Below are 25,503 nucleotides of genomic sequence, written 5' to 3'. Positions count from 1 at the left end.
TTATGGGGACGTGCATGACTTCACCTTACGTCCTAAATCAACTCTCATTTACCTTCTCTCTTTTTTTTTTCATTCCGTACTTATATCACAATTATATTGTTCTTTTAAAATTTTTTGGATAATTTATTACATTATTTGGCCACATTTATTTCGCTAGAAATAGAAAAGGTCCTCCAATTTTAAAAATATAATTTATTTTAGTCCTTCATTATTTTTCAATTTTTTTAATTATTAAAATTGTGTTGTTTGTTAAATCACCTTAAAATAGATGGAAAAATTAATTTTTGCTAACTTTGTTGATGTGACATACATATAGATTACCATGTAGATGCCACGTAAGCAATTAATTATTTTTAAATTTTTTAAAAATTAAAAATAATTAAAATTATATAAAAATATTTTTTAATTTTTTTAAATTTTAATTAATTAATTGCTAACGTTGCATACAATGGTGATCCACATGTATGCCGTGTCAACAAAGTTAATTAACGTTATTTTTTTCATCTATTTTAAGGTAATTTGACAAACAATACAAGTTTAAGGTTAAAAGAGACAAAAATTAAATGGATCACTAAAATGACTTTTTTTTTATAAAATTAGAGGGTCAAAAAAATTATTATGCCAACACAATAACAAAACTAAATATATTCACTTTTTAAAGAAAAGTTTATATGTATGGGGAAAACCAAATAGGATGGGGAAGTTACCTCCGCATTGTTTTCCTCAAATGAAGCAAAGTGACAAAGAATTTCTCGGAAAAGGTCTCAAATGATGAAATAAAAACTACACTTTTTGATATGGCAACTTTAAAAGTTCCTGGAAGTGATGGTTATCATGTGTTTTTCTTTTAGAATCAATGGGATAATATTGGGAGTGCAATCTGTGAGTGGGTCGAAAGGGTGTTCAATGGAAAACCTATAGACCAAGGACTAAATAATACACTCCTTATACTTATTCCAAAAACGGCACAACCTGAAGAAATCTCCCAATTTCGACCTATTAGTCTATGCACTATTCTTTATAAGTTGGTGATGAAAATTATAGCTAACAGATTTAAGGTTGTGTTTTCCAAAATAATTGCACAAAAGCAGGTTGGATTCATCGTTGGGAGAAACATCTCGGATAATATCATCATTGCATAAAAAGTTGTTCATTCTATGTTGATGGGGGACAAAAAGTGGATGGCAGTTAAAATCAGTTTAGAAAAAAATATGATAGAGTTAGATGGGATTTTATTGATAGTTCTATTCAAGCAGTCGATATTCCAGATTATCTACGGAAAGCAATCATGTCCGCTATATCAACATCTACTATGCAAATCCTGTGGAATGGGGTATCCACTAAGAAGTTTCGACCCGCGAGAGGAGTAAGACAAGGATGCCCGTTGTCACCTTACTTGTTTGTGCTATACATTGAGTGGTTAGGGCACAACATTAAGTCAGCCATAAATTTCGGGAATGGAGTCCTATTAATCTATCAAGAACATGACCGACCTTATCACACCTATTTTTGAAGATGATTTGGTGCTCTTTTTAAAACCAAATATAAATCATGGCTTGCTACTAAAAAACATTATTGATCAATTTTGTAGTTTTTCAAGGCATCATGTTCATGCTAGGAAAGCCAACATGTTCTTCTCTAGAGGAGTGGAAGACAACCTAAACGATAGAATAAACAGGTTGCTGGGCTTTCAGAAAGTTCAAGATCTGGAAAAGTATCTTGGAATTCCACTATTACACAAAAGAAATACTAATTTTATAGTGCAGTTTGTGGTTGAGAAGGTACGTTCTAAGATATGTAATTAGGATGCGAAACAACTCTCTAGGCAAGAAGATTCACCCTTACACGATCAGTTCTCCTATCTATTCCAAACTATTTCATGCAATCCATGCGGATTCTTAAAGGAGTGTGTGAAGAAACCGAACGTTTGGCAAGGCAATTCATTTGGGGATCTACCACTAGAGGACAAAAAATGACTTTAGTTAATTGGGGGTCAATATGTCAACCACAAGCACAAGAAGGATTGGGTCTCCGACAATTAGAAGATCAAAATGCCTTTTTTATTTATTAAAATTGGGTTTCAAACTCATTTCCAATAAGGATGCGCTATGGGTTCAGATTGTGCGATCAAAGTATAGGATAAAAGAGACAATTCCTGAAAGCATTACAAGGGAAACTGTTCAACAGTGTTGAGAGTAATGGTGAAGGTTGGCCTCTGTTGAAAGAAAACCTCTGTTGGACTGTTGGAACGGGAACGAAGATTCGATGTTAGGAAGATGCTTGGGTGCCAAATATAGGACCATAATACTACGTGTACCTACCATGGACAGACCAGTAATGGATTGTAAACTTAAGGATATGGTGTCGAAGGAAGGAGAAGGGAATCTTGAAGCATTCAAGACAAAACTGCCAGAAGAAATCGTCAGAAGGATTGCAAGTTTACCGCCCCCAATCCTTTAGCAGGATCGGACAAAGTCTTTTGGATAAGAACTTCAAATGGAAGCTTCTCGATTAAAAGCATTTATCAAATGCTAAAAGAAGATACATAGAATGTATGAGACAATAAGTGGAAGACCATAGAGATATGTCAAGGACCACATCGTATACGGTTTTTTCTATTGCTTATTTATAGGCAACGGTTGCTTACTAACCTTAAGTGCTTGTGAAGGGGAATTGGCCAAAATGCTTCTTGTCTAGTATGCAATAATACAAAAGATATCTTGCATGTCCTTAGGGATTGTCAGGTTGCTAAAGAAGTTTGGCTGAACATGGTGCCCAAATATTGTCAATTGTCAATCACACTTCTTCTCAGGGAATCTCTTAGAGTGGGTTAGGCAAAATTTAGGAAATCGGGAACGAGTGCCAAGAGCTGAAGTCCCTGGGCTATTCTCTTTGGCTTGATAGCATGACGCCTATGAAAAAACATGAATTTATTTATTTTCGAAGGAATTCCATGGAGTTGTATGGAAACCATTAAGATATCAATTAGTTGGGCAAAGCACCGTATTGATACTCAAAGGTGAAACCCATATAGAGAACGTAATTTAGATTATGTAGGAACTTAGGAGAAGTATTAACTTATTAAGGTAGCAATAATCTATTTTTAGAAATATTTAGTCATGAAAATTTTACACAGACGAAGTGAAGTTTATATATTCTAATTTATAAATGAAACTATGATCTAATATTATTTTCAACCTAATTAATTTCACACAAGTTTTAATCGCACCAAACAGTACATGAATTAAATTAAAAAGTATATATAAAATTACATATATGAAGTAATATTGTTGTTTAATGTATTAGATAATTTTGTTTGATGTATAAGATATTTTTTTCTTGTTTATTTTGTATTTGTTGAATTCTGTATCTTTATTCGTAAAGTTTATTTATGAATAATTTATATTTTTTGACTTAAGAGTAATAAAAAATTCCTTAGTAAAAAAAAATTAACATCAGGCCTCAAAATTGTAATTAATATAATATATCATTATCAATTTTATATTTCTTAATATGACAATCAAATATAATTACAAGATCTTTAAAAATATATATATATATATATAATCATGTATAATATATATTATAAAAGAAGGTACGAAAGTAAAAATTGAAACTTTAAGTTTCAAAATACTTCATTTTTTCTAATTATGTTTAAAGTGGATCTTATTTTTAAATTAAGTTTTAAATATTATTTTATTTTCATAATAATTATAATAAAATTTTCAATAATAAACAATTTTAAATAAGTAATTTCTATTTATTTGATTGAAACCAGGGTATCCACCATCGGCAACAATCTATTTTTAATGTCTAATACTATACTTTTATGGAAATACATAATTGCTTTAAAAAAAATTAAAAAAACTTTATTAAAACTTTTAAGATAGTTTAACATGCATATTTTAAAACAATTTTTTTAATTTTCAAATTTATAAATGTTTAAAAATGAGTAAAATATGTTAAAACATATTGCAATTTATTAATTAAACATATATAAAAATTAAATATATCTTTATTGTACTTTAATTAAATAAAAAAACGTTTAAAACTTCATTTAAGTGAAAATTTGTAATTTTTAAGATTTTGTATTCATTTAAGAATTTTCAAAATTATTAAATATATTTTAATTTATAAATACAAATCAACCCGTGCATCACACGGGATAAAATACTAGTTTTTTAATATAAATGAGCTGTAAGTAAAGGATGAGTAGGATTACGTAAAAGTTCTATGGGAGCTCTTGTACTAGAGTTAGATTGTATTTTGTCCTCTCTATTCAAAGAAATGACAAAATTAATCACTATATGTTAAATTAAATAGCAAATTTGTTATTTTGTTATAGATTCCATCCATTTTTACGGCTAAGTATTGATGGTTGGCAAAGCAACCAGACACTGGCACGTGGCATGCTACGTCCGTGCTAATGTAGCAATATTTAGAAAAGTTAAAAATTAAAAAAATTATAACTATTTAAAAAAATCACATCTAGGATAAATCTGGACAAATAATTTTTTGCATAATTATAAAAATTAAAAATATAAAAAAATATTTAAAAATTATTAAGAATTATAAGAAATTATAAATAATGATTATTTTCTAAAAATATTAAAAACTATAAAAAACTATATATTTATACGCATGTAATACATATATATTATTAATCGAGTTTATATTTTTAGTTAATCAAGTTGATAGTCATATTTTATTATTTTTTATAATTCTTAATATTCTTTTATTAGTTCTTATAACTGAAATATATACACATATAAAATAGTAATCTTTCATCTTAATTTTTTTATTAATTTTCAAAACTTTAATGGTTATTTATAATTTTTTATGATTCTTAATTTTTTTTATAATTTATATAATTATTTAAGAAATCGTTTTAGAATAAATTAGGACAAATAATTGTTCAGGTTCATTTGAACCTAGACAATATTTTTCTAAGCTCATTATGATCGTTGTTTCTAATACTGCTTAAAAATAATAATATTTTTTTATAATTTTTAATAATATTTTGATAATTTTCTAAGCTCATTTTTAATGTGATTTTTAAAATAATTATTAAAAAAGTTATTTATATTTGGATTTTAAATTTTTTTTAAATATTTACTGGCATAGTAAAATATCACATTAGCATGAAGTACATGTGGCACATCATATGTCTTTGTTTGGTTGTTCCATTATCCATGTCATAAGTTAACAGTAGAAACTGATTGAATTTTTAATAAAAGACCCATTTTGTTCATTGATCTAACGTATATGGACTAATTTACCTATTTTTTTTATCATAAGAGGCAAAATGTAATCTGGCTCCTTATACAAGAGTTTTCATAATACTTCCACTTAATCCTACTTATCTTTTAATTCCACATCACTTATATAAAAAATTTGAAAAAAAAATCAAATCACGTCACTTATACAAAAAATTTGAAAAAAAAAATTTCAAATCATTATTTAATAAAATAGATGAATAAAATTTTTACCAAAAGAATTAATTTATATTTTTTCTAACATCTAAAAATTAATTTATCTATTTTTAATTATAAAAGATAAAATACAGTCTATCACCTACTTTTAGTCACTATATTCCTTCTTGTGAAAATTTGAAAATTATTGTCTCAATTTCTGTTCTTAGCCATGAGGAACTACATTGTTGTTATGTTGTTTCACCAATTTACCCTACCAATGTTCGATTTCCCGAAATGCCCTAACTGAACTTCCAGACAAGACGAGGACACAACAATTGAACCAAAAGACTGAGACGACGACCTAGAATGACGAGCCCCTTCCGGTGCGGTCAGGCTCGTACCCCAAAGCCCCACTGCATTTCCATTTTGGCACTCACTCAACAACCCCGATGGCTCCTAGCTGGCAACCTGCTGTTCGGTGTAAGGACAAGTTAATGTGCATATCACTTCAGGACTGCCATTGTCGGCCCTATTACTTATTGTTTTATTTAGTTTTTCAAAACCTAAAGTCTTGGAATTTCCCCCGTGGAACTTTATTTGGTCCGACTTATCTTTAAATTCTGTTACACGAAAAATATTAATTTTAATATAATAATTTGCACATACATGCTTATCAAATTTAATTTATTTTATCATTACTTAATTTAAATATTTTAATTAAATTATTATCATAAATTTTAAAATTATTAATTTTTTTTCAAATTTAAAATCATTACAATGCTTTTTCAGTATAACTAATTTTATGAAAACAAAAGTATAAAAATTAAATTGTGTGGGTAAAAATAAAAATAAAAATACAAAGAGATTCTTTGAAAAAAATATGAAAATTAAAATTTTAATACATGAAGTATGAGCAAAAAGTGCAAACAATGTCAGTATTATTTATAAAGAAAAAAAAAGGAATAATAGGGTTTAAATTCGTATTATTTATGTATTAAAATTTTTTAATTATTTCTCCAATTTAGTTGCGTTTTTATATTATTATTTATTGAGGTGTTAGATATAAATATAAATAATGATTTAGTACACCTAAAAATAAAAATAAAATTTTACTATTTATCTTTAAATTATATTTTAAAAATAATAAAATAAGTGACAAAATCTTAACCCGCTCGAGGAATAAAAACATTTCAATAATTACTGAACATGGTATTATATTTTTATAATATTTTGTATTTAATACGGTGAACTCCACAAAACAATATATCGTCCGTTCTCTCGAGAATCTAATTGGAATCAGCTAAACGATGACGTTTCGAGACATGATTGCAATGGACAAACTAGTAATTTGGAATCTCTTTTATTTTATTTTATTTTTTTCAGGTGTGCTTTTGTTTTAAGCTTTATATATTTTCTTGACCTTAAAATTCAGGAAAACAAATTCCCTAAAAAATCGCCCCTCAAAGAACAGTTTCAGATGATTTTCTTCTTTGCTGGAAAATGGAGTCTAAAACCCTAACGATCATCAAAGCTCGAAAACAGCTGGTCTTCATGTTCAACTCTCTCCGGTAACTCTTTTTTTTTTTAATGACTTTCTCAAACCTTCCTTCCCATATGCTCGCGCTTTCTATCTTCCCAAGCACATCCGATTTCAGTTCTCTTTTCTGTTGCGTTGCTTACTTCTTTGACAACTTCGATTACTATATCTGTTTCTCTTTGAAAAGCTTTTTGAACTTCCGATTGCTTATTTGGTTAAAAAAGAACCTACTATCTACCTTTAGCGGATGCTTTCTTTTTCTTAAAAAAAATCATCTCAAACATGTTGTTATGGTGATCAAGACTTCGATTTAAGCTACTTTAAATAGTATTAAAAGCTTTTTTTTATGCATAAAATCTTTCAATTTCTTCCCAATCTTCGTTTTGTTAACTTTTCTGAACTTGTAATAAGCTGAACAAGGTAAAAATTGCTGCTGCAAATGCTTTTGTTATGTTCTACTTTTTTAAATTAAATTACTAAGTATAGAACTTTATATATATATTAGGCATGTTGCTGTGGGGGCGTACTTTCTGTTTATTAGACTTTTTAAACTTTAAAAAGAATCTTCAGCTAGAATCAATGCTGAAGAAATAGTTTAAAATGAATGAAAACTGCTCTAAGCACGTCTCTTTCTATTATTTAGTTAGTTAAGAATTAATTTATATGGGTTTTGTGAAAAATGTCTGAAAACGAAGAAAATTGAGGCCGTTATTTGTTTTTCCAATCATTTTTAGCTGAAGAACAAAAGGGGAGATAATTCATTTGATTTCAGCTGACTTGTTTTTTTAGCTGTTAATAAACTATTTTCCTTTTTCACGAAGCATTTTACTTTGGTGGCTTGTTTTCAGGGGGATGATACAACCAGTTAAAGCATTCCAGTTCTTCTTAGTTCTGTCTTGTACCCTTTTTTGCTTAATTACATGTGAACCATGTGCTGTGAATGGGATGCCAAAAAGAGACGAATATGAGGGATGTGAGTACTATGGAGATGCTCACCATGTTGGTTTTCAAGAAACTATAATTGACTCTACACATTCGCAGTCTGATATGGGAACTTCTACAACTCGTTTAAGTGTTGAGAGGGTATGCAGTGATTCTCATTCCTTCTGTTTCCCTTCTACATTGCCTGGGTTTTTGACCGAAGAGAGTACACTTGAAGTAGGTGGTTTAGAAGTTTCTAGGAGTCAGTCTGATAGTGCTTCATCTTTTGCAGAACAAAGTAACCTTAGGGTGCAGGCAAGTAACAGAAGTTGGTTATCTGACCATAGTATGTTTAAATTATTAAATGGCCGGACAGTTTCGTGTTCTGTATATTCAAGAGCTGGCATCCATGAGTTTTCATCAATTAATACTGGTGGTGCTAATCAAAATGATATTTCTTGTAAAGGACCTTTACTAAGTCAGAAGAGTACGAGTGTTAGGATGAAAAATAACAAAGAGGTGACCAAATTAAATTCTTTTGATGGTTTATCTTCACCTAATGTAGAGATAAATCCTCCTATAATGGATTGGGGACACAAATATTTATTTTTACCATCAGTGGCTTATTTGACAGTAGCAAATACATGCAATGACAGCATTTTGCACATTCATGAACCATTCAGTACCAATATACAGTTCTATCCCTGCAATTTTAGTGAGGTTTTGCTTGGACCTGGTGAAGTAGCTTCAATATGTTTTGTCTTTTTACCTAGATGGGTGGGCTTGTCATCAGCTCACCTTATCTTGCAGACAAGCTCTGGTGGTTTCCTGGTTCAAGCTAGGGGGTTTGCTGTTGAGTCCCCATATGAGATTCAGCCATTAGTAAACCTGGATATTCCTTCTAGTAGGCAGTTGAGTAAGAATTTGTCTTTGTTCAATCCTTTCGATGAAACCCTCTATGTGGAAGAAATAACTTCATGGATATCAGTTTCTCTTGGGAACTCTGCCCATCATACTGAAGCAGTTTGTAGTGTAGAAAACTTCAAGGGCTATAATGGGCAAAGCTTACTCGGTGCTGAGGATTGGTTGGTCATGAACAGTGATAAATATGGTTTTCCAATTATGGCTATGAGGCCGAGCAGGAAGTGGGAGATTAATCCTCTAAGCCGTGAGACCATTGTAGAGATTGATTTATCTCCTGAATCAGAAGGAAAAGTTTTTGGTGCTTTTTGCATGCAGTTGCAGAGGTCTTCACAAGACTCGTCTGATATAATTATGGTTCCTCTTGAAGTTGAATTGGGTAGCAAAGCATCCTATATTGACCATGCAAGTTCTCTTTCAGTTTCTCTTGATGGTCTGGTGCCAAATGATGGCAGTGGAACTGTTTTTGTGGTCATCTCTTTGAAAAATTCTGCTCCTTATGTGCTGAGTATTGTCAAGATTGATGAAGTTGCAGATGCTAAGGTTTTCCATATCAAGTATGTGGAAGGGTTGCTGCTCTACCCTGGTGCTGTTACCCGGGTTGCTGTGATTGCTTGCACTAAACTATCAAGTGAGGTTCATGATTCTTCTTTTGAAGTATCCAACATGATCAACAGTTGTAAATTGCTGTTAATGACAAATGAATCTATTAGCCCTCAGATTGAAGTTTCTTGTGAGGAAATAATCCATGTTTGTGTGGAACATCAGGAAAATTTGTCCATGGCTTATGAACATCAGTCTGAAATTGTTAAATCTGGCAACACAAGCACAGGAACCTTGAGGGCTGGCATGCAACTGGCATCAGGGGCCAAGGTTTGCTTATTTTAGTTACAACGACAGAATTTGAACCATCAAAATTGTTTCCTTTCCTTTTATATTTTTATTATTCTGGTGATTGATGCTCCTTTCCTCTTTTACTCATTCATACTCTTACCTATCTTGCATGTGTTATAGAACCCTTAATCTTGTAAAGCTTCATGACAATAGTGCTTCTTGGTTAGTAATATAAATAAGGTCATAATACTACTACCTACCCATTATGTGAGGATTGCTCCTTGCGTCATTGGAATAGTTTCTTGTTTGTATATTTTCATTATCATGCATGAAAACATCTCTCCCCCCCCCCCACAAAAAAAAAAACCTTTCTTTTTACTTCCCTTTCTTGGTTCATATTTTCATACATAGATACCATCTTACTCGCTTGTAACAAAATTAGCATTAAGCTTTCATTCTTCGAAGTCTAATTACTAGATGTATGTTCATTATATGCTAAGAAGGTCTTGTGACTATATGTAGGTGTTACAGACAGCTGAAGTGGATGAATTGATACTTGGAAACTGGAAATCTCAAGGTGCTTCAGGTGGCATGTCAGTGCTTGATGATCAAGAGGTTCTGTTTCCAATGGTTCAAGTTGGAAGTCACTGCTCCAAGTGGATCACTGTGAAAAATCCTAGCATGCAGCCTGTTGTAATGCAACTCATTCTTAACTCAGGAGAAATTATTGATGAATGTATGAGCCAAGATATTTTTGTGAAGCCCCCTTCTGGTAACTTGGTTCACAATTCATCTACTATTCCTATGAGAGCTGGGTTCTCCTTAGGAGAGAGTGCACAGACAGAGGCCTATATTCATCCTAATGGTAGAGCATCTTTTGGGCCGATATTATTTCACCCTTCGAATCGTTGTGGGTGGACAAGTTCAGCACTGATAAGGAACAACCTTTCTGGTGTTGAGTGGTTATCTTTGAGGGGATATGGAGGGTCTATTTCTCTAGTCCTGTTCGAGGGTTCAGAACCCATCCAGGGTGTAGAATTTATCCTTAACTTGCCAACTTCCCTAAATATCTCTCCTCTACAAATGCTTTTTCACATGGAAGAGACTAGTTATGCATGTTCTCAGCCGTTTTCAAAAGAGCTTTATGCCAAGAATACTGGAGACTTGCCACTTGAGATAAAAAGCATTGAAGTTTCAGGGAGGAAGTGTGTAGGTTATGGTTTTATGGTGCATAGTTGTGAAGGTTTCTCTCTTGAACCTGGAGAGTCAACAAAGCTTCTGATATCATACCAGCCAGATTTTTCAGCAGGTATGGTACATAGGGATCTTGAACTGGCTTTGGCTACAGGCATTTTTGTCATACCCATGAAGGCAACTCTCCCTCTGCATATGCTTAATCTTTGTAAGAAATCAGCGTTCTGGATGCGGCTAAAGAAACTCTCTATCGCAATTCTTCTTTCTGCTTCTTTATTGTTTCTCTTATTCTGTTTCGTTTTTCACCAAGCAATGATCTTGGGTTCTCAAGATTGCTTTTACAAGAGTGAGAAGAACCCGATCAGTACAACCCGGACTGGAGGAAAATGTTCTCGTGATCAGAGAAATGGTAGGTTCTCTATGTCAGCTGAAGTTGACAGTTTGTTAAGTTCAGTTGAGGGTGCTAAATCTTTGAAGGAGGCATCTAATGGTAGATTCCCAAATGATCATGTTAGGAATAAGGAAGAGAGGTTTACTAATCGAAATGCAAAACTAACTCCTGAGAATGACAGGGAAGTTAACAGTTTCTTAGATCCCCAGAGGGAAATTTCATTGCCATCTTTGCCCTCAAAATCTGCGGGGGCTGTAAATCCTGATACAAAGGAAGCATCACAAACTGGTAACCTTACTATCCGGATTGGGAAAGATAAAGGAAGAAGGCGAAGGAAAAGGAAAGGTGGGTTTAAAGAATTGATTGAAGTTTCAAGTAGTCAAAGTGGAAATTCTACACCTTCATCCCCTCACTCCCCCACATCTGTAACATCCAATCGCACATGGCCACTCTCCCCCGATGTGGAGCAACCCATTGAATCTAGAAATCCTTTTACACATTTGGCTAACCAAATCCGCGAGAAAGGTAAAGTTCCTCAACCTATTTCAAAAGCAAATGTGTTGGGACCTAAGGTTTCTGTGGAACATGTCAGCAACAACTGGTATTCTTCACAAGAGCAGCCTAGAATACCAAGGCAAAATGTTTCACAACCTGTTCTCTCGTACTCTGCTACTTTTCCTTGTGCTAGTAGGGCGACCACCAGTACACGGAGCTCCTCTTCTCCTTTGGCTTCAATGTCTGTTATTGCTCCTTGTGCTCGAGCTCCAGGGTCCAAACTCTCTGACCAGAAAATCATAAAAGCAGAAAGGAAGGGTAGAATGGGAGATGAATATACTTACGACATTTGGGGTGACCATTTTTCTGGACTCCATTTGAATGGTAGTTCAAGGGATGTTGTTGCAATGAATTCCAGCACTACAGAAAATAACTCCGATAGTTTCTTTGTAAGGGGTCCACAAACCCTCATGGAAAAATCTCAACCTAGATCTGTAAGTTCTTTCAGTCGAGATGGGTAATGATAAATTATTAGATTATTAGATAACTCTTGCATGTCTCGCATCACTACAAGTACTTTCTTTTCTGTTAGAAAGGTCTATTGCTCTGAATAGTCGTCCATATGTGGTTGCATGCATGCATACACAAGTACATACATACGTACATACATCAGTTCATACGCATACATTCGTTTGCATGCATGCATGTTCATACAGATTTACCTTGTGTTATCAGTTGTTTTCAGTCTAGTCTATTACGGATTCCTCGCTCCTCTAAGTTCACATATGCATGCATTATACATACATTTCCATGTGTTCAGACATAGCATAATTTAGTTTAAGATTCATTTCTGATTTGAAGGTCTTATCAACTTTCAAGAATGATCTACTGAACATAAAAAGGAAAGAAAAGGGATTTTGTTTTGACCAATTAATCTAGTTGTCATCTTTGAAAGATTGGTGTGGAAAATATGATCCCATCATGTTAAAACGGATATATTTGAACTTTGTCTATATCTTTTCTTCTTATATCTGAAATATCGTACTTTATTGTATCCGATGGAACCTGCTTAACTAAAAGAGAACTCATCAGTTAATGACAGAAACGTGTTTATCTGAAAGGTTTCCATCTCTTATGTAACATTCAATTGATCAATATTAAAATATCATTCATGTTATATGTCCCATATCCAAGTATGGTCTTATATGGATTCGGAGCAAGTACTGTAAACTGTCGGGGTATATGCATGTATATGTTTAACATAAATGTTCAAAAAAATTTCAACTTTCGTTATATACCGAATAAAATCATATTTCATACCAATATTTGTTGGAAACATTTTTTGTGGGAAGTTAAAAGTTTTTATTTATCCGAGGAAAATTTTGCCACCTATAAACATGAAGAAAAAGTCGCCTACTCCCTAATCACATCTAAACCCCGTTCTATACAAGAGCTATTGCCATATAAATCTGCCTAGCCTTCTAGTTGTAAGATCCAACTTAGCTGTCGTCACTCTTTTAATTGTAAAATCAAACAATCTGCCTATCCTTTTTGCCATGCAACTGCTTGTTTTTCTCCTGCCATATAAAGCAATTGATAAAATCATCCCATGTCAAAACAGACAACTTTAAATGATTTCACTTTGCTAGCAGCAGCAACCGATCAACCTTATCTTGGCATGAACGCTGAACAGTAGAGTAGCAAGCAACATGATTTCAATATACTTCCCAAAGCAGGTTCGACCAAGAACAGGCCGCAAAAATAAGTTCACTAATTTCAGGAATTTGAGAGTCTAGAGAATATTTGTTGGGAAATGATCAAAGCATAGCCAACCAAGAAACTAAGAACTGCTTAGGAATAAATTTTGAAGTAACGAATATTTTAGAGAAAAACCATGAGTCGCATAAACAAGATAAGTTCTAATGAAGTCAAAATAATAGATTCCTTGGTGAAGTTCTTTTTTTTTTTTTTGAAAAGAAAAAAATTTAAGTGAAAAATAAATGAGGTATTTACTGTACAAGCCCATTTTTACCCGGGCCCGTACCAACAAAAACAAACCAAACCAAGACAACCTGTTTACAAACTTTAACCCAACAAGCAAACCCAAAGCAAAAAAAACCCAATTACCCAAACCTTAAACCAAACCCAATTACAACCCAAACCCAATCAGCCCAATTATCAAAACCCTAGCAGCCCACTAAGCCCAAAACATGAAACCCTAGTCTCTGCCTCTAGCGCCGCGCCCCTAACCTAAGCCACCTGCCCTCTGCTCCACCTGCTCTCTGTCACCACCACCGCAGCACGTCTCCAACCTGCAAACAATAAAAGCAGAAACAGACAAAAGAAAGGAGATAGATTTTTCTTTTCATTTTTCGGTTATAAAGCCGAAACAGATTGTTGTAATACAGGGGGATTTTTCTTTTCTTGTCTTTCGGCTAAAGCCGAATTTGTTGTAATAGGGGGATCCTTTATTACAAACATCAGAAAATAAGAGAAAAGGTTGTTGTTCTTGTTCTTGTTTTTTTTTCTTGATCGATTTATTTGTTTATTTATTTATCTATTTATTTTTATATTTTATTTCTTTTTGAAAATGTTTTTAAAGAAAACAAAATAAATAAAAGGGTTGAAGAGAGGGTCTCACCTGAATCGGTTTGTGCCGCCGGTGGCCTCTAGTCGGCATCAGATCTGGATTTGGAGGAAGATTCAAACCCCCTTTTTGCGGCCTCTTGGCTTAAAAAGGTACCGCCTTTACGCGTGCCGAAGCCAGGGTTAAAAAACCCATCTCGAGCGACTCCGACCACTGGCCGTGGAGGCGGCGCGGCGAAGGCCTGGAAGCCCGACGGTCGGAAAGGGGAAGAGGGAGAGAGAACTGAGAAGTTTTCAGTTTTTTTTTTTAAAAAAGAACTGGGGCTGAATGATTTTTTTAACAAAAATTGGTTTAAACACCTAAATGAAACGGCGCCGTTTTGGCCTGTTTCATTCACCCTCAAAACGACGCCGTTTTGCGTCTAAACCGAGATCCGACCCGCGACCCGACCCGTCCGATCGTGGGATCCGCGTGTTTTGACGGAAGGGCTAATTGCACCTTTGGCCCTTCCGCTTTTTTAATGCCTTTTAAATTAGGTTCTTTTGATCTTTTAAATTTACCCAGAAATTTTTCGTATTTTCAATTTAGTCCTTACTCGAATTACGCTGTTTTAAAGGAGGGTAATTTGCTTTGATGGTCCCTCCATGTTACATGCGTGTTCAGAGCAGTCCCTCCCCTTTCGTTTATTTGCGTTTTGAACCCCCCAAATCTTGTTTAATGTTTAATCTAATCCTTTTGTTATTTTGTCTATTTTCTTAATATTATGTTATTATTATTATTATAATTGCTTTATAGATATATACATATATTTTTATATATATTTTTATATATACTTGTACATATATATATTTTGTAATATATATATACATATAAACATACCTATTTTATAATTTATTTATACATGCATATATATTTATAATACACATACTTATTTTTTTTATGTATATATAATTCCATATAATTGATATATATACATACAAACTCATATTTTTTATATTTTATAATTCATACATGTACATATTTTTCATACTTTATAGCTTAAAACCATCTATATATATCTATATGCATTTTTTATAAATACATGTATATAAAATATATTTTCATACACCTTTATTATATATATAAACATTTATATACTTACATACACTTCATACATATTTATTTTTTCTTTATATTTTAAAATTTACTTTATATATATTTTATATATTTTGTAATTAACATATACACACATTTTAATTTACATTTATATACATATATATATCCCTTTACATTTTTATTTATGTTCACTATTTATTTCATTTTCTTTATTATTTTGAATGAAAGTTTCAATTTATTTGTTTATATACATTGTTATTTTATATGATTGTAGGATGGACTTTTATTCATTATTGTTGCTATTGCTCATATCATTTTTATATTTTTGTATTCATTTTGATTTTGCCATGCATAACAACAATGCAATTTGCTTTCACATTTTTTACTCGAAATAATATTTCGTGTTTAGATTAGATTCGAGAGGATCGTACTCTAACTTATTGGGTTTCGATTTTCACGATAAATCTAAATACACGAATCATTTCCAAACTTAAGTTTTAAATGATCTCGGGATTTATAAAAGATTGTGACCTAACTTACTGGTCGTGATCCTTTTTTTAAAATCCGAGATAGCTAAATATCTTTTAAATAAGCATTTTTCATCCGCGTGTCGGGAATTCGAGACATTGTGTCCTAACTTACTGGATATGATTCTCTTTCTCGAATAACGTGAAATATCTCCCTTTTCTTGAAAATTTTTAACATTTTAATACAAGGATCGTATTTTTAAAATTCTCTAAAGTTTTTAATTTTCGACATTAAGACATTAAGTAATCAACTAGGTACCAATTTTGGGCGTATCGAGGGTGCTAATCCTTCCTCGTGCGTAACCGACTCCCGAACCCATTTTTCTGAATTTCGTGGACCAAAACCGTTGTTTTAATAAAATCAAATCGTTTATTAAAAACAACCATTTTTTAAGGTGATCCAATCACACCTTATAAAAAAAAGAATTGGTGGTGACTCCCGTTTCTTTTTTTTCAAAACCCAGTCGATCCCGTTTTCAATCCAAAAAATGGTGTCAACATTTACTATGCTAAAGAAAAGTAACTCTCTCAAATCAAATCAAATGAAATCATTTTCTGCCCTTTTTCTTTAATATCCCTTGTTGTTTGCTTTCCATTTTTCTATATTACCAAATATATTCAAAATTTGTTCTTTTCCACTCTTTCGTCTTTTCAATTTCATCATCTCATTGTTCTAGGCGCACGAGAATCATAAATTACGTAATATGGTGGATTCACTGTCAGAAATTGAGGAGCGGTGGACAACGAACCTGGGAACGGAAAATGACCAATCCGTTCAATTGTTTTTTTATATAACAACGGTGTTGCCTCCGTGATCTAAATAAAATTTGATTCGGGTTGAAGGTGTTAGTTCGGGGTGATTTTATTACACACTGTTTTCACAATTATAGAATTTAATATTGGATAGTATTTAAACTACTGTTCTTACACATATTTAACCTGCTCTTCTTGATGCTCATTTTTCAGACTTCAGATATGGATTCGTCTTCTTCTTCTTCTGATTGGGTTTTACATCGTAGGATGTTTCAAAGAACATACAAAAATGGCAGGATCTAGTCCTTGTGGACAAGACTAAATAATGATGATGAAAATATGCAGGCTACATGTCCGAATGGAAAATTTCATCAAAAAAAATCCGTACTCAGTTGTGTTACTATCGAATAGTTTAATCCTCGAAGATTCCGGAATCATCTCCATCACCAATTTGGATCATAATTAAATTCAGCCAAAATAAAATAATTCAAAAAACAATTGAATTTACTTTTCTAAACGCAGTGAAGAAACAACACAATCAAATAGAACTTTTATAGATTCCTAGTACTCTTTTGAAACATCAATTTAGATCCTTTGTTTATCCCATACTTTCTAATTTATATATATTTATATTCTAACAAAGATCGCAGCAACATAAGTAATCAAATATACTCCCAGTGCACTCATAGCAGCAAGAACAACTGCAAAAAAAAAAAGCCAGAAAAAAAGCAGAAAAAAGAGAATTAAACAAGTATAATCAGATTGTAAAACAACAATATAATAAGACAAAAACAAAGAGCACAAACCATTCATCAACAGCTTTGTCTTGTTCATCTTCTTCAACCTGGAAACTCTTGGTGGAAGTCTCTATGGGTTGTGTTGCAGGTGGTTCCATCTTCTTAGTTTCTTTGTCTGCTAAAAAAACAACTGCTTTTGAGAACAAAGTCTTGTCTGAATGTCTGGAAGTCTATGAGGAAGAAAAGCAAAACTGAAAGAGAAAGTAAAAACAATGAAGATAAAGGAAAATGATGTGCGAGTTTACTTGTTCACGTGATTGCAATTAGCTCAAAGTTGAAAAGGGAAGTGGTTCTGTCACTAATTAAATTCTTTTGATTTCTTTTTGTTTTTATAGATTTTTAATTGAAGGTGAAAAAGGGCATAAATCCCGGCCATTGTATCCATCCAAATCCAATGGTGGAAAACCCGACACAAATGGTGATTAGGTGTTTTGACTTTTGAGTCAAATATGGGATAATTACTATCAGCTCCAAAAAGGCTAATGCTCATTTTGCTGCCTTTTTCTTCATAGGGTGAGTGTACCAAATAATCTCTCAGCTGCGGAATGTATTAAATAAGTTTCTATTTTTATATCATATATTTATATACAGATTTTTTTTTTAAAATTTCTCAATCAAATTGAACATCTCTATCGAAGTAATTTTAAGTTGCATTATTATACACAATCTATTACTGCATTGGACTTCAAATGGTAAAAACTAAAACTAAGATGGGCCAATTGGTAAATCTAACAATTTGCCAGAAGAACGCAGGATCCAGAGAGTAGAGGGTAACTCAGATTTGGGAATTAGCCAATTAGAAGAGTGATATACATATACAAACACACACACACACACCATATATATATACGTATAGCTAACTTAAGCCTTCTAAACTCAACTATTTCATTGTACTTATGGAGCTCAAAATGCCACCTTCTCTAGGATACATGAAAAAAGAGCTTTCTCAATTTTGGAAGCTCTAAAACAAAAAAACCAATAACTACATTCCACACAAAAAACTTGCTTATATATATATATATATCCTGTTTCTGGATATGCTTCCAAGCCTGGAGAACTTCAATGACAGCCGATCAGGTCCTCAGGGAGTTTTTAGTTCAGCTCCCCATGGCCACAAGTTATATGGCATCTTCTCATGTGTTGAATGCAATGCTCGAAGCTTTTGCTTTATTCACAGAAACCTCGAAAACAATGTACAGTGCTTTGTTTTCCTCTCTGCATTTGTTATCTGAAAATATGGAGCTTCCTAGGCTCCTGGTTGATATATCTGTTCATGCTACTAGATGGGCTGGGGTGATGAGTATTTTGACCCGAGCGTGGAGGAGACAAACTAGGAAGAGTCTCGAGGGTAGAACGAGGAGAATTACGTGAGGCTAGTCTTAAGTCGGAGCTCTTGTAATGAGATCGTTGTGTAATTTCCCTGGAAAAAAAGAAATAATGCTTGAAGCTGGAACGGACAGTCCAAGAAAAAGAGAAAAGCCCAAGCCAACGCAATAATGTAAATCTTTTACCTGTCAGGAGTGATGGACTTTGAACTTCGTAGGCTTTGCTGCACTGGCAATTGATCCAGTTTAAATTCAGATCGCTCTCTAGGACTAAGGGGCATATCCTGCATGTATATATATTAAATAAGTTAGAAAATAAACAATTAGATGATGTTGGCACCGAAAGAGGAAGAACTCTTATTTACCGTGGACTTTAGCCCATTAGAAGACGAGGAACCTGAATGAGATGAGCATTTTACAAATCGATGCTCTAGTAACATGCTTGCAGATGGTCTCTCTGCAGGGTTTCTTTGGAAGCAGCAGCGTAGGAAATCCTTCCCCTCGGGTGATAATGCTTCGGGAATGGGAGGGGTATCCTTCATCACTTTAAACATAGCTGCAGCCTGCATTATTAACAAAGAGAAAGGTCAGCATGTTACGATTTTCTCCACTGCTCAGCAAGATTAATAAATGGAAACAAGATGCATCAGGTGCTTACCCCTTCGTACTCACTCCATGGTGCTTTGCCGGTAAACATTTCGATAATGGTACAACCCAAACTCCAAACGTCAACAGCTAGAGCTAGATCAGAACTATTATCTTTCTGCATCACTGCTTGCATTAGCTGCAGGGAAATGAATGTGTCAGTACATTTAAACTAGAGACCAATATGCAAAATTGATATCTTGCGAAATGGTACCTCTGGAGCCATCCAGTATGGACTTCCCTTCAAAGAAAGATCAGCTCTTTGTCCGCTAAGCTGTGCAACAAAAATGGGTCCAAATTATTCAAGCTGAATCACAAAACAACAACAGAAATGGGTCCACTAATCTATTTTATAACTTCATATGTGCTAATGTCAAATTAATGCCTCACTAAAATTTCCAAGAACGGACCGCTGTTGCAAGGATGAATTGAATTGCAACAAATTTCATTTTTGCATTAAAATATTTATGGTCAAGTGGGGAATGGCGGCTATACATTTACATGCCTTATCTATGACGAGCATGAATCCGAAGAGAAGGGAAATATATGAAACTCACATGTTTGGACATCCCAAAGTCGGCAAGCTTGACAACTCCAGATGCATCAACAAGCAAATTGGCCCCTTTAATATCCCTAAATAGAACAGGTAAAAAAACATATTAAGCTACCAGCTCATGAAACAGATTATTATAATAGGTTCATTTTCCTCTCCTCAAACCACTGTACCTGTGGATTGTCTTTGTGCTGTGGAGGTAAGCCAACCCGGAAAGAATATGGCGAGTAAAATTGCGGACAACAGATTCTGTAATGGCACCACAGTGGTCGTGAACATATTTATTAATTGAACCAGGATGAACATACTCTAGATATATGTAGAACTTGTCTTCAACCTGCATATGCATAGTTTGAGAGCCTTAATACAAGACCATAAGATAATAAATGGTGTAAGGAGAGAAATCTTAAATGCGCAACTTGCATGTTACTTACTATTTCACTACCATAATACTGAACTATATTTTGGTGCTTAAGCTGGCTAAGAACCTTAATCTCCTGCAATTAAATCAAATGGTTAGGGAGGTGGTTAAAGAAAGAAACAGCATTAGGTAATCATTTAATCCGTGTTCTTCTCTCTCTAGAGTACAGAAAAAACCTGTTCTAATTGCTTTATACACTCTGCAGATTTCGGGTCATCAGGAAATATCTCAACTTCCTTCATTGCACATAAAGCTCCCGTTTCTCTGTGAGAAAGACGAAGCCCTATTAGCATTTAGATAACAAGAGCTACGGAAGCAAATATATATATATACATATACAACTTGTATACCTGTTACTGGCAACATAAACACTTCCAAATGTACCACGCCCGATAAGCTTGCCTTTTTGCCATTGACAATTCATTGGCAACGGCTCTGGTTTAGTTGTAACTTGGGGAACGGAAGCTGATGATGAAGCCATGGCTGCTCCTGGAGGAAGAGGCAACGGATGGACACTGATAGGGCAATTACTTTCAGGCCGGGATGATGAGAACTCACGTGACATCTCCTGATGTATTGGTGAAGGAGGTCCGCTTTGGCTTCTAAAGTTCCGACGTGGACTTCTATTTGGTGGACTGTGAAGCGGAGTGTAATCGGGGCTTAATATGCTGCAATCATAGAATGCTGGGGGAGGAAGCCCCAGAACATCAAACGTTGGCATCTCTGGTGCAGACCAAACTTGTTTACCAGTAGGAACCATGTAGTGCGGAAACATCTCACTGGTACTCTTTCTGTGTGGGCTAAAAAGAGCCGGACTACTGAATGGACTCGCAGGGGCACTCCTAACAGGAGCATTCACCCTAAACTCATCCTGAGAACTGTCCCCACGATTCACTTCTTGCTGGAATACCTTAGAGGATGATCTTATGTCCCAATGCTCTGCTGTCTTCCTCGATTCACGAGACGCAAACATACTGTAATACCAACAATCGATGAATCAGTTAAAAGAAGCTATCAAAATGTATATATTGGCTCTACAAATATGAACCTAAAGCTAAAGCACCACAATCAAGATATCAAGAACATACTCATACATGAAATAAGCTTTAAAGTTGCAGGTTGAGCATTCAGATTATCAGTCTAATAATATTGCAACTATGAATTTGATCATTCACTAACTCATAAATTTATTCCTAAATTGTCCTGAAATTAGAAAAATTCATTAACGGCATATCAATCTCCATAATAACAATTGCAAAATCTTGCTTAAATTTTGTAGCTAAATATGAATTAAAACTAATAATTGAGGAAGAAAAAGAAATCACCTTGAATGGGAAGGAGTTCCATCTGCTTTTTCTCTATCTTTATCCTCTAAACCTCTACCGTGTCCAACCTCACTCAGCGACGGCAACCGTTGCTCGCCGTCTCCTTCTGGAACTGGAAGCGGAAGCGGCAACGGCACCGCCAACGACGACGATGTAGTCCTCGAAGTAGGAGCTGAAGACGACAATGGAGTATCGTTACTGGGGGACAGCGGAGCCGCCAACAACTCTCGGTCGCTGAGACGCGTCACCTCCTTTTGCTTCGTCAGCTTAGATCCCGCAATGCGAAATCCCAAGTAACTGTGATGTTGCTTGTGAGTACGCTTATGGTAATTATGATTATCTTGAAAATGCTTACCGGAAGAAGCTTCAGACGATGCGGCGATCGTGGAAGACGACGACGACGACGAAGAATAATAAAACGGAATATTCTGAAGCCACCGCATGGCTTGAAATCATTCTAAAAAAAAAAGAAATCAAAATTTCCCAAAAAAAAAGAAAAGATTCGAAGGAAAATCCCAAAAAGATATGTTTAAAAAAAAAGGAAGAAAAAAAATTGGATTTGAACGACGTTCTGGTTGGGAATTCAGGATGTCGGGAAATCAGTTTCTTAGGTTGTGTCTGAAAAACAACACGCTTCACAACAGAAGCTTTTTGGTTTTGCTTTAATATAGGTCAAAAAAGTCAAGCGCCTCTTCGCTTTTTTTCTACTTCTCCTTTTTTCTCTTTTTTAATATTACTATGTCCTTTCAAGAGTATTTTAATAATATCTTTAATCGAACCTGGTTTTTAGGAACTTACTGAATCTAAGCTGTTAAATTATATGATGTAATTTAGTTCACTGCTAGTATTTTATTTGTATATAAAATTAAAAATTGGTAGCATAAAAGACGATGTGTTGTTTCAGTTACTTCGGATGGCGTGAATTTCCGTTACAAGAACAAGAAGTAGTTGGATTAGTTGAGGGATTTGGTTATTGGTTATTGGTTATACATAAACAAAATAAAACATCAGCTTTGTTACTCATAAAAGTAAGAGAAATTACATTATGGTCTTTTCCTTTCTTTCTTTGTAGTACTGGTTGAAACTTAATGAATGTAATAAACTAAAAAAGGAAGAAATGGAAAACCTTTTTCTAGATTTCGAATCTGGACCCTTTTACCCAAATTATGTGGAGAAGTTTCATTCTCCTCTATACCTACACTTTCCATCATTTGAAAAATAAAACTCTCCGTCTATAGTTTTTATTGTTTGTGTTGATTGTTGCAGACCAATTCAATTAAAATCAACTAAGCAGTATGTATAAACACCCATCCGTAGGATCCCAATAAAAAGCACAATGATGCTAATACAATTTTCTTTTTTTTTTTTTTAAGAAATGATGTTAACAAATTAATTTCTAAGAGATAATATTTTATTAAATTTAAATTTTAGATATCAATCTAGTTTAATCTGATTTGCAAGATACAGTAGAGGGAGAAATGGATGAATCGACTTGGTCCTACGCTTTTAATTAAAATTTTTTCCAAGTAAGGCTGAGTCGGAGGAGGGAAAATGGTGAGCTGGAGGGTTTCAAGACCGAGTCACACTCCACTTGGCATAGAAACTCCTGATGAGGCAAGGTCAATGGTCAAAGTTTCAAAAAGGGCATTCCTTTACTGTTTTAAGTTTTAGGACGCGTCGCCACTGCTGAGCTTCTTTTCAAGTTTTGACTCTTTGATGAATGCAATTCTGCCAATAACAGCCCTCCATTTACGACACGTAAAATTATAGAGTAATTGATTCTGTTTTTACAAAATCAAATTAAAACCAACAACCGATTGGATACAATGGTATGAAACTATACACTTTTAATAGGAGGAAAATCTAAATTCGAATCTTTAAAATAACATTGTCAAAAGAGGTAATCACAAACTTTAAATATAAATAATATTAAAAAAAATAAAGATTATCATACTTATTTTATATTTACATAACTTGAGTTTGCAAGGTATATCAATATTTATTTATCTTCCACACAGCATCAAATGATGTTATGTTAGTAACTTAGAAACGGCCAAAAGGGTTCAGCCAAAATGGAAGACTTGTAAAGCTTATGTCAGCAACCCTTGTTATTTTATTGACTGAAGCATAGGAATCTGGTTTTCAACGTTATCATCATTATCCCGTTGTAAAGACAACAATTTTTAATCTGGGATATACAATTTATTATTATACAAAGAAGATCGTTAAAAATCCTCCTAGCAACTGTTGAAAACTAGAGTTGCAAGAACCAGTCATACTTGTCTCTAAATTGAGCTAAAAAATAAAGAAGAAGGAATGACTGCAGACCCATTCCAAGTCGTGGGTGATGGATAAAAACTAGAAATCAACTGCCGACATGTTTTGGGGATGAGGGAAGTCATTAAGAACGAAAATGGAAGCAATATATAACACAAAGTTCTTGGTCTACAAACAGTCATGCCATCGGGCTGCCGACATCTTGTTGGCATGCCTGTGTTGGAAGCCACTAGAAACTACACCAAAACCAACTATTTTATTTCGGGTACAGAGGGAATGACAATCCCAGGTTCAATTTTCAATGTTGACTCATTCTTAATAATATCAATATTAAGCGATTGAATTAAAATTATAAGCAAGTTAGCATCCACATTTTACTAATAGTTAATAAATGTCTTGAAGCAAAGACCTATTTTTTGAAGGAATCTTCTATTAAAGTCTCACATAATATACCTTCCAACCTAATTTTTTAGGTCAATTTTGATGTTTTTTTTCAACCTAGTATCAAAAGTTAAACTTCGCCCGTTTCATTGTTTGTTTTACATCTATTTTATCGTATCAGTAGAATGTCAAAATCTCATATTACTTATCTCTTATTACATTTTCACTTTATATATTATTTTTTTCAAGTCAAATTTGAATTTATTTAACTTAATATCAATGCTATGTCGAGTCTATCTAAACTGATATCATAACTGGTAATTCTCACATTTAGAGTTATTTTTGTATAGTTTTTATATCACTTTTGGAGGTTATTCTAGCATTTAGATTAGTTTGGAGTGCATTTTATAGTTTTTCTAGTTAATTATGTGTTGTTTGATTTTTATCAGTTTTAGAGTTAGTTCTGATTTATTTGCTATTCCTCTCTACATTGTTAGTTTTGAATGAAAAATGGAAGACTTGGAGCATAGTAAAAAGTAGAGAAGAGAAGTTCAGTGCGGTGGAACACAATCTTCAATTCAAAAATTTTAAACAAAAAACAGTCTACTCCATCGCAAATTTGCGTCGAGTGGATCGGAATGATTCAAATCCTAAAAAGAAGGGGTAATGTGATTTAAGAGGAAAAGAGGGAAAAAAGAGTAAGGAATCAACTTGGAAGCCAAGAAACAATTCTCTCACACCAATAAGAACTTTAAGCTTGCAAATACAAGAAGAAAAAGAGATTTGGACTGTCAGACATCAATTTGATAATTATTTTTATCTCTAGGTTATTTCTTTTCACTTTTCTCAGTGCAAGTTTGTTTTGAATTTCTTCTTGGGAATGTTTTCTCAAATCAACATGACCTAAACTTTGTTTTCTTGAAACGGTGATGGATCTTGTTTTTACTTAATTAATTTATTTTCTTCTCAATTGTTTCAATCATTGTTAATTATTTATTCAATCTTGTTCTTATTTAATATGTTTGTTTGGCCACCAAGTTGTATTAATCCGATAATTTTGATTTGTCTTGGAAGAGAAAATTAAGATTTAGATTTTGATTGAATAGATTA

General features: G+C 33.5%; 2 protein-coding genes and 2 long non-coding RNA genes across 4 annotated transcripts; 1 reads left to right on the top strand and 3 right to left on the bottom strand.

Moving 5' to 3' along the window:
- Positions 1 to 6,814: 6,814 nt before the first annotated feature.
- LOC107911985 (uncharacterized) lies at positions 6,815 to 12,254 on the top strand. The gene is made up of 3 exons (XM_016840008.2): positions 6,815 to 6,982; positions 7,800 to 9,666; positions 10,150 to 12,254. The coding sequence occupies exons 1-3, from the start codon at positions 6,915 to 6,917 to the stop codon at positions 12,226 to 12,228; spliced, it is 4,014 nt and encodes a 1,337-aa protein (XP_016695497.1). The 5' UTR covers positions 6,815 to 6,914; the 3' UTR covers positions 12,229 to 12,254.
- A 1,373-nt stretch (positions 12,255 to 13,627) lies between these two features.
- Positions 13,628 to 14,614, bottom strand: LOC121223650 (uncharacterized). The gene is made up of 2 exons (XR_005920945.1): positions 14,349 to 14,614; positions 13,628 to 14,019 (listed from the first exon to the last, which is right to left on the bottom strand). It is a non-coding gene; the product is annotated as an uncharacterized lncRNA (long non-coding RNA).
- Positions 14,615 to 17,152: 2,538 nt separating this feature from the next.
- On the bottom strand, positions 17,153 to 17,916 carry LOC107911241 (uncharacterized). The gene is made up of 2 exons (XR_001687820.2): positions 17,476 to 17,916; positions 17,153 to 17,370 (listed from the first exon to the last, which is right to left on the bottom strand). It is a non-coding gene; the product is annotated as an uncharacterized lncRNA (long non-coding RNA).
- A 314-nt stretch (positions 17,917 to 18,230) lies between these two features.
- Positions 18,231 to 22,430, bottom strand: LOC107911987 (mitogen-activated protein kinase kinase kinase 5). The gene is made up of 11 exons (XM_016840009.2): positions 21,736 to 22,430; positions 20,761 to 21,384; positions 20,587 to 20,674; positions 20,424 to 20,486; positions 20,163 to 20,326; positions 19,994 to 20,069; positions 19,651 to 19,710; positions 19,450 to 19,575; positions 19,157 to 19,354; positions 18,978 to 19,075; positions 18,231 to 18,886 (listed from the first exon to the last, which is right to left on the bottom strand). Exons 1-11 carry the CDS (start codon positions 22,176 to 22,178, stop codon positions 18,691 to 18,693), a joined length of 2,136 nt encoding a protein of 711 aa, XP_016695498.2. The 5' UTR covers positions 22,179 to 22,430; the 3' UTR covers positions 18,231 to 18,690.
- Between the last annotated feature and the right edge of the window lie 3,073 nt (positions 22,431 to 25,503).

The sequence above is a fragment of the Gossypium hirsutum genome, chromosome D11 (assembly GCF_007990345.1).
Source record: "Gossypium hirsutum isolate 1008001.06 chromosome D11, Gossypium_hirsutum_v2.1, whole genome shotgun sequence".
Taxonomy (NCBI): Eukaryota; Viridiplantae; Streptophyta; class Magnoliopsida; order Malvales; family Malvaceae; genus Gossypium; species Gossypium hirsutum.
The sequence above is the reverse complement of the archived record's forward strand: the minus strand, read 5'-3'. Positions and strand labels throughout refer to the sequence as shown.

Excerpts from the sequence above, each read along its gene's own strand:
- LOC107911987 (XM_016840009.2), bottom strand. The coding sequence starts at position 22,178 with ATGCGGTGGCTTCAGAATATTCCGTTTTATTATTCTTCGTCGTCGTCG. Across the intron at positions 19,576-19,650 it reads CATACTGGATGGCTCCAGAG|CTAATGCAAGCAGTGATGCA; the intron begins GTACCATTTCGC and ends ATTTCCCTGCAG. Across the intron at positions 19,355-19,449 it reads CATGGAGTGAGTACGAAGGG|GCTGCAGCTATGTTTAAAGT; the intron begins GTAAGCACCTGA and ends TTAATAATGCAG.
- LOC107911985 (XM_016840008.2), top strand. The coding sequence starts at position 6,915 with ATGGAGTCTAAAACCCTAACGATCATCAAAGCTCGAAAACAGCTGGTC. Across the intron at positions 6,983-7,799 it reads TTCATGTTCAACTCTCTCCG|GGGGATGATACAACCAGTTA; the intron begins GTAACTCTTTTT and ends GCTTGTTTTCAG. Across the intron at positions 9,667-10,149 it reads AACTGGCATCAGGGGCCAAG|GTGTTACAGACAGCTGAAGT; the intron begins GTTTGCTTATTT and ends GACTATATGTAG.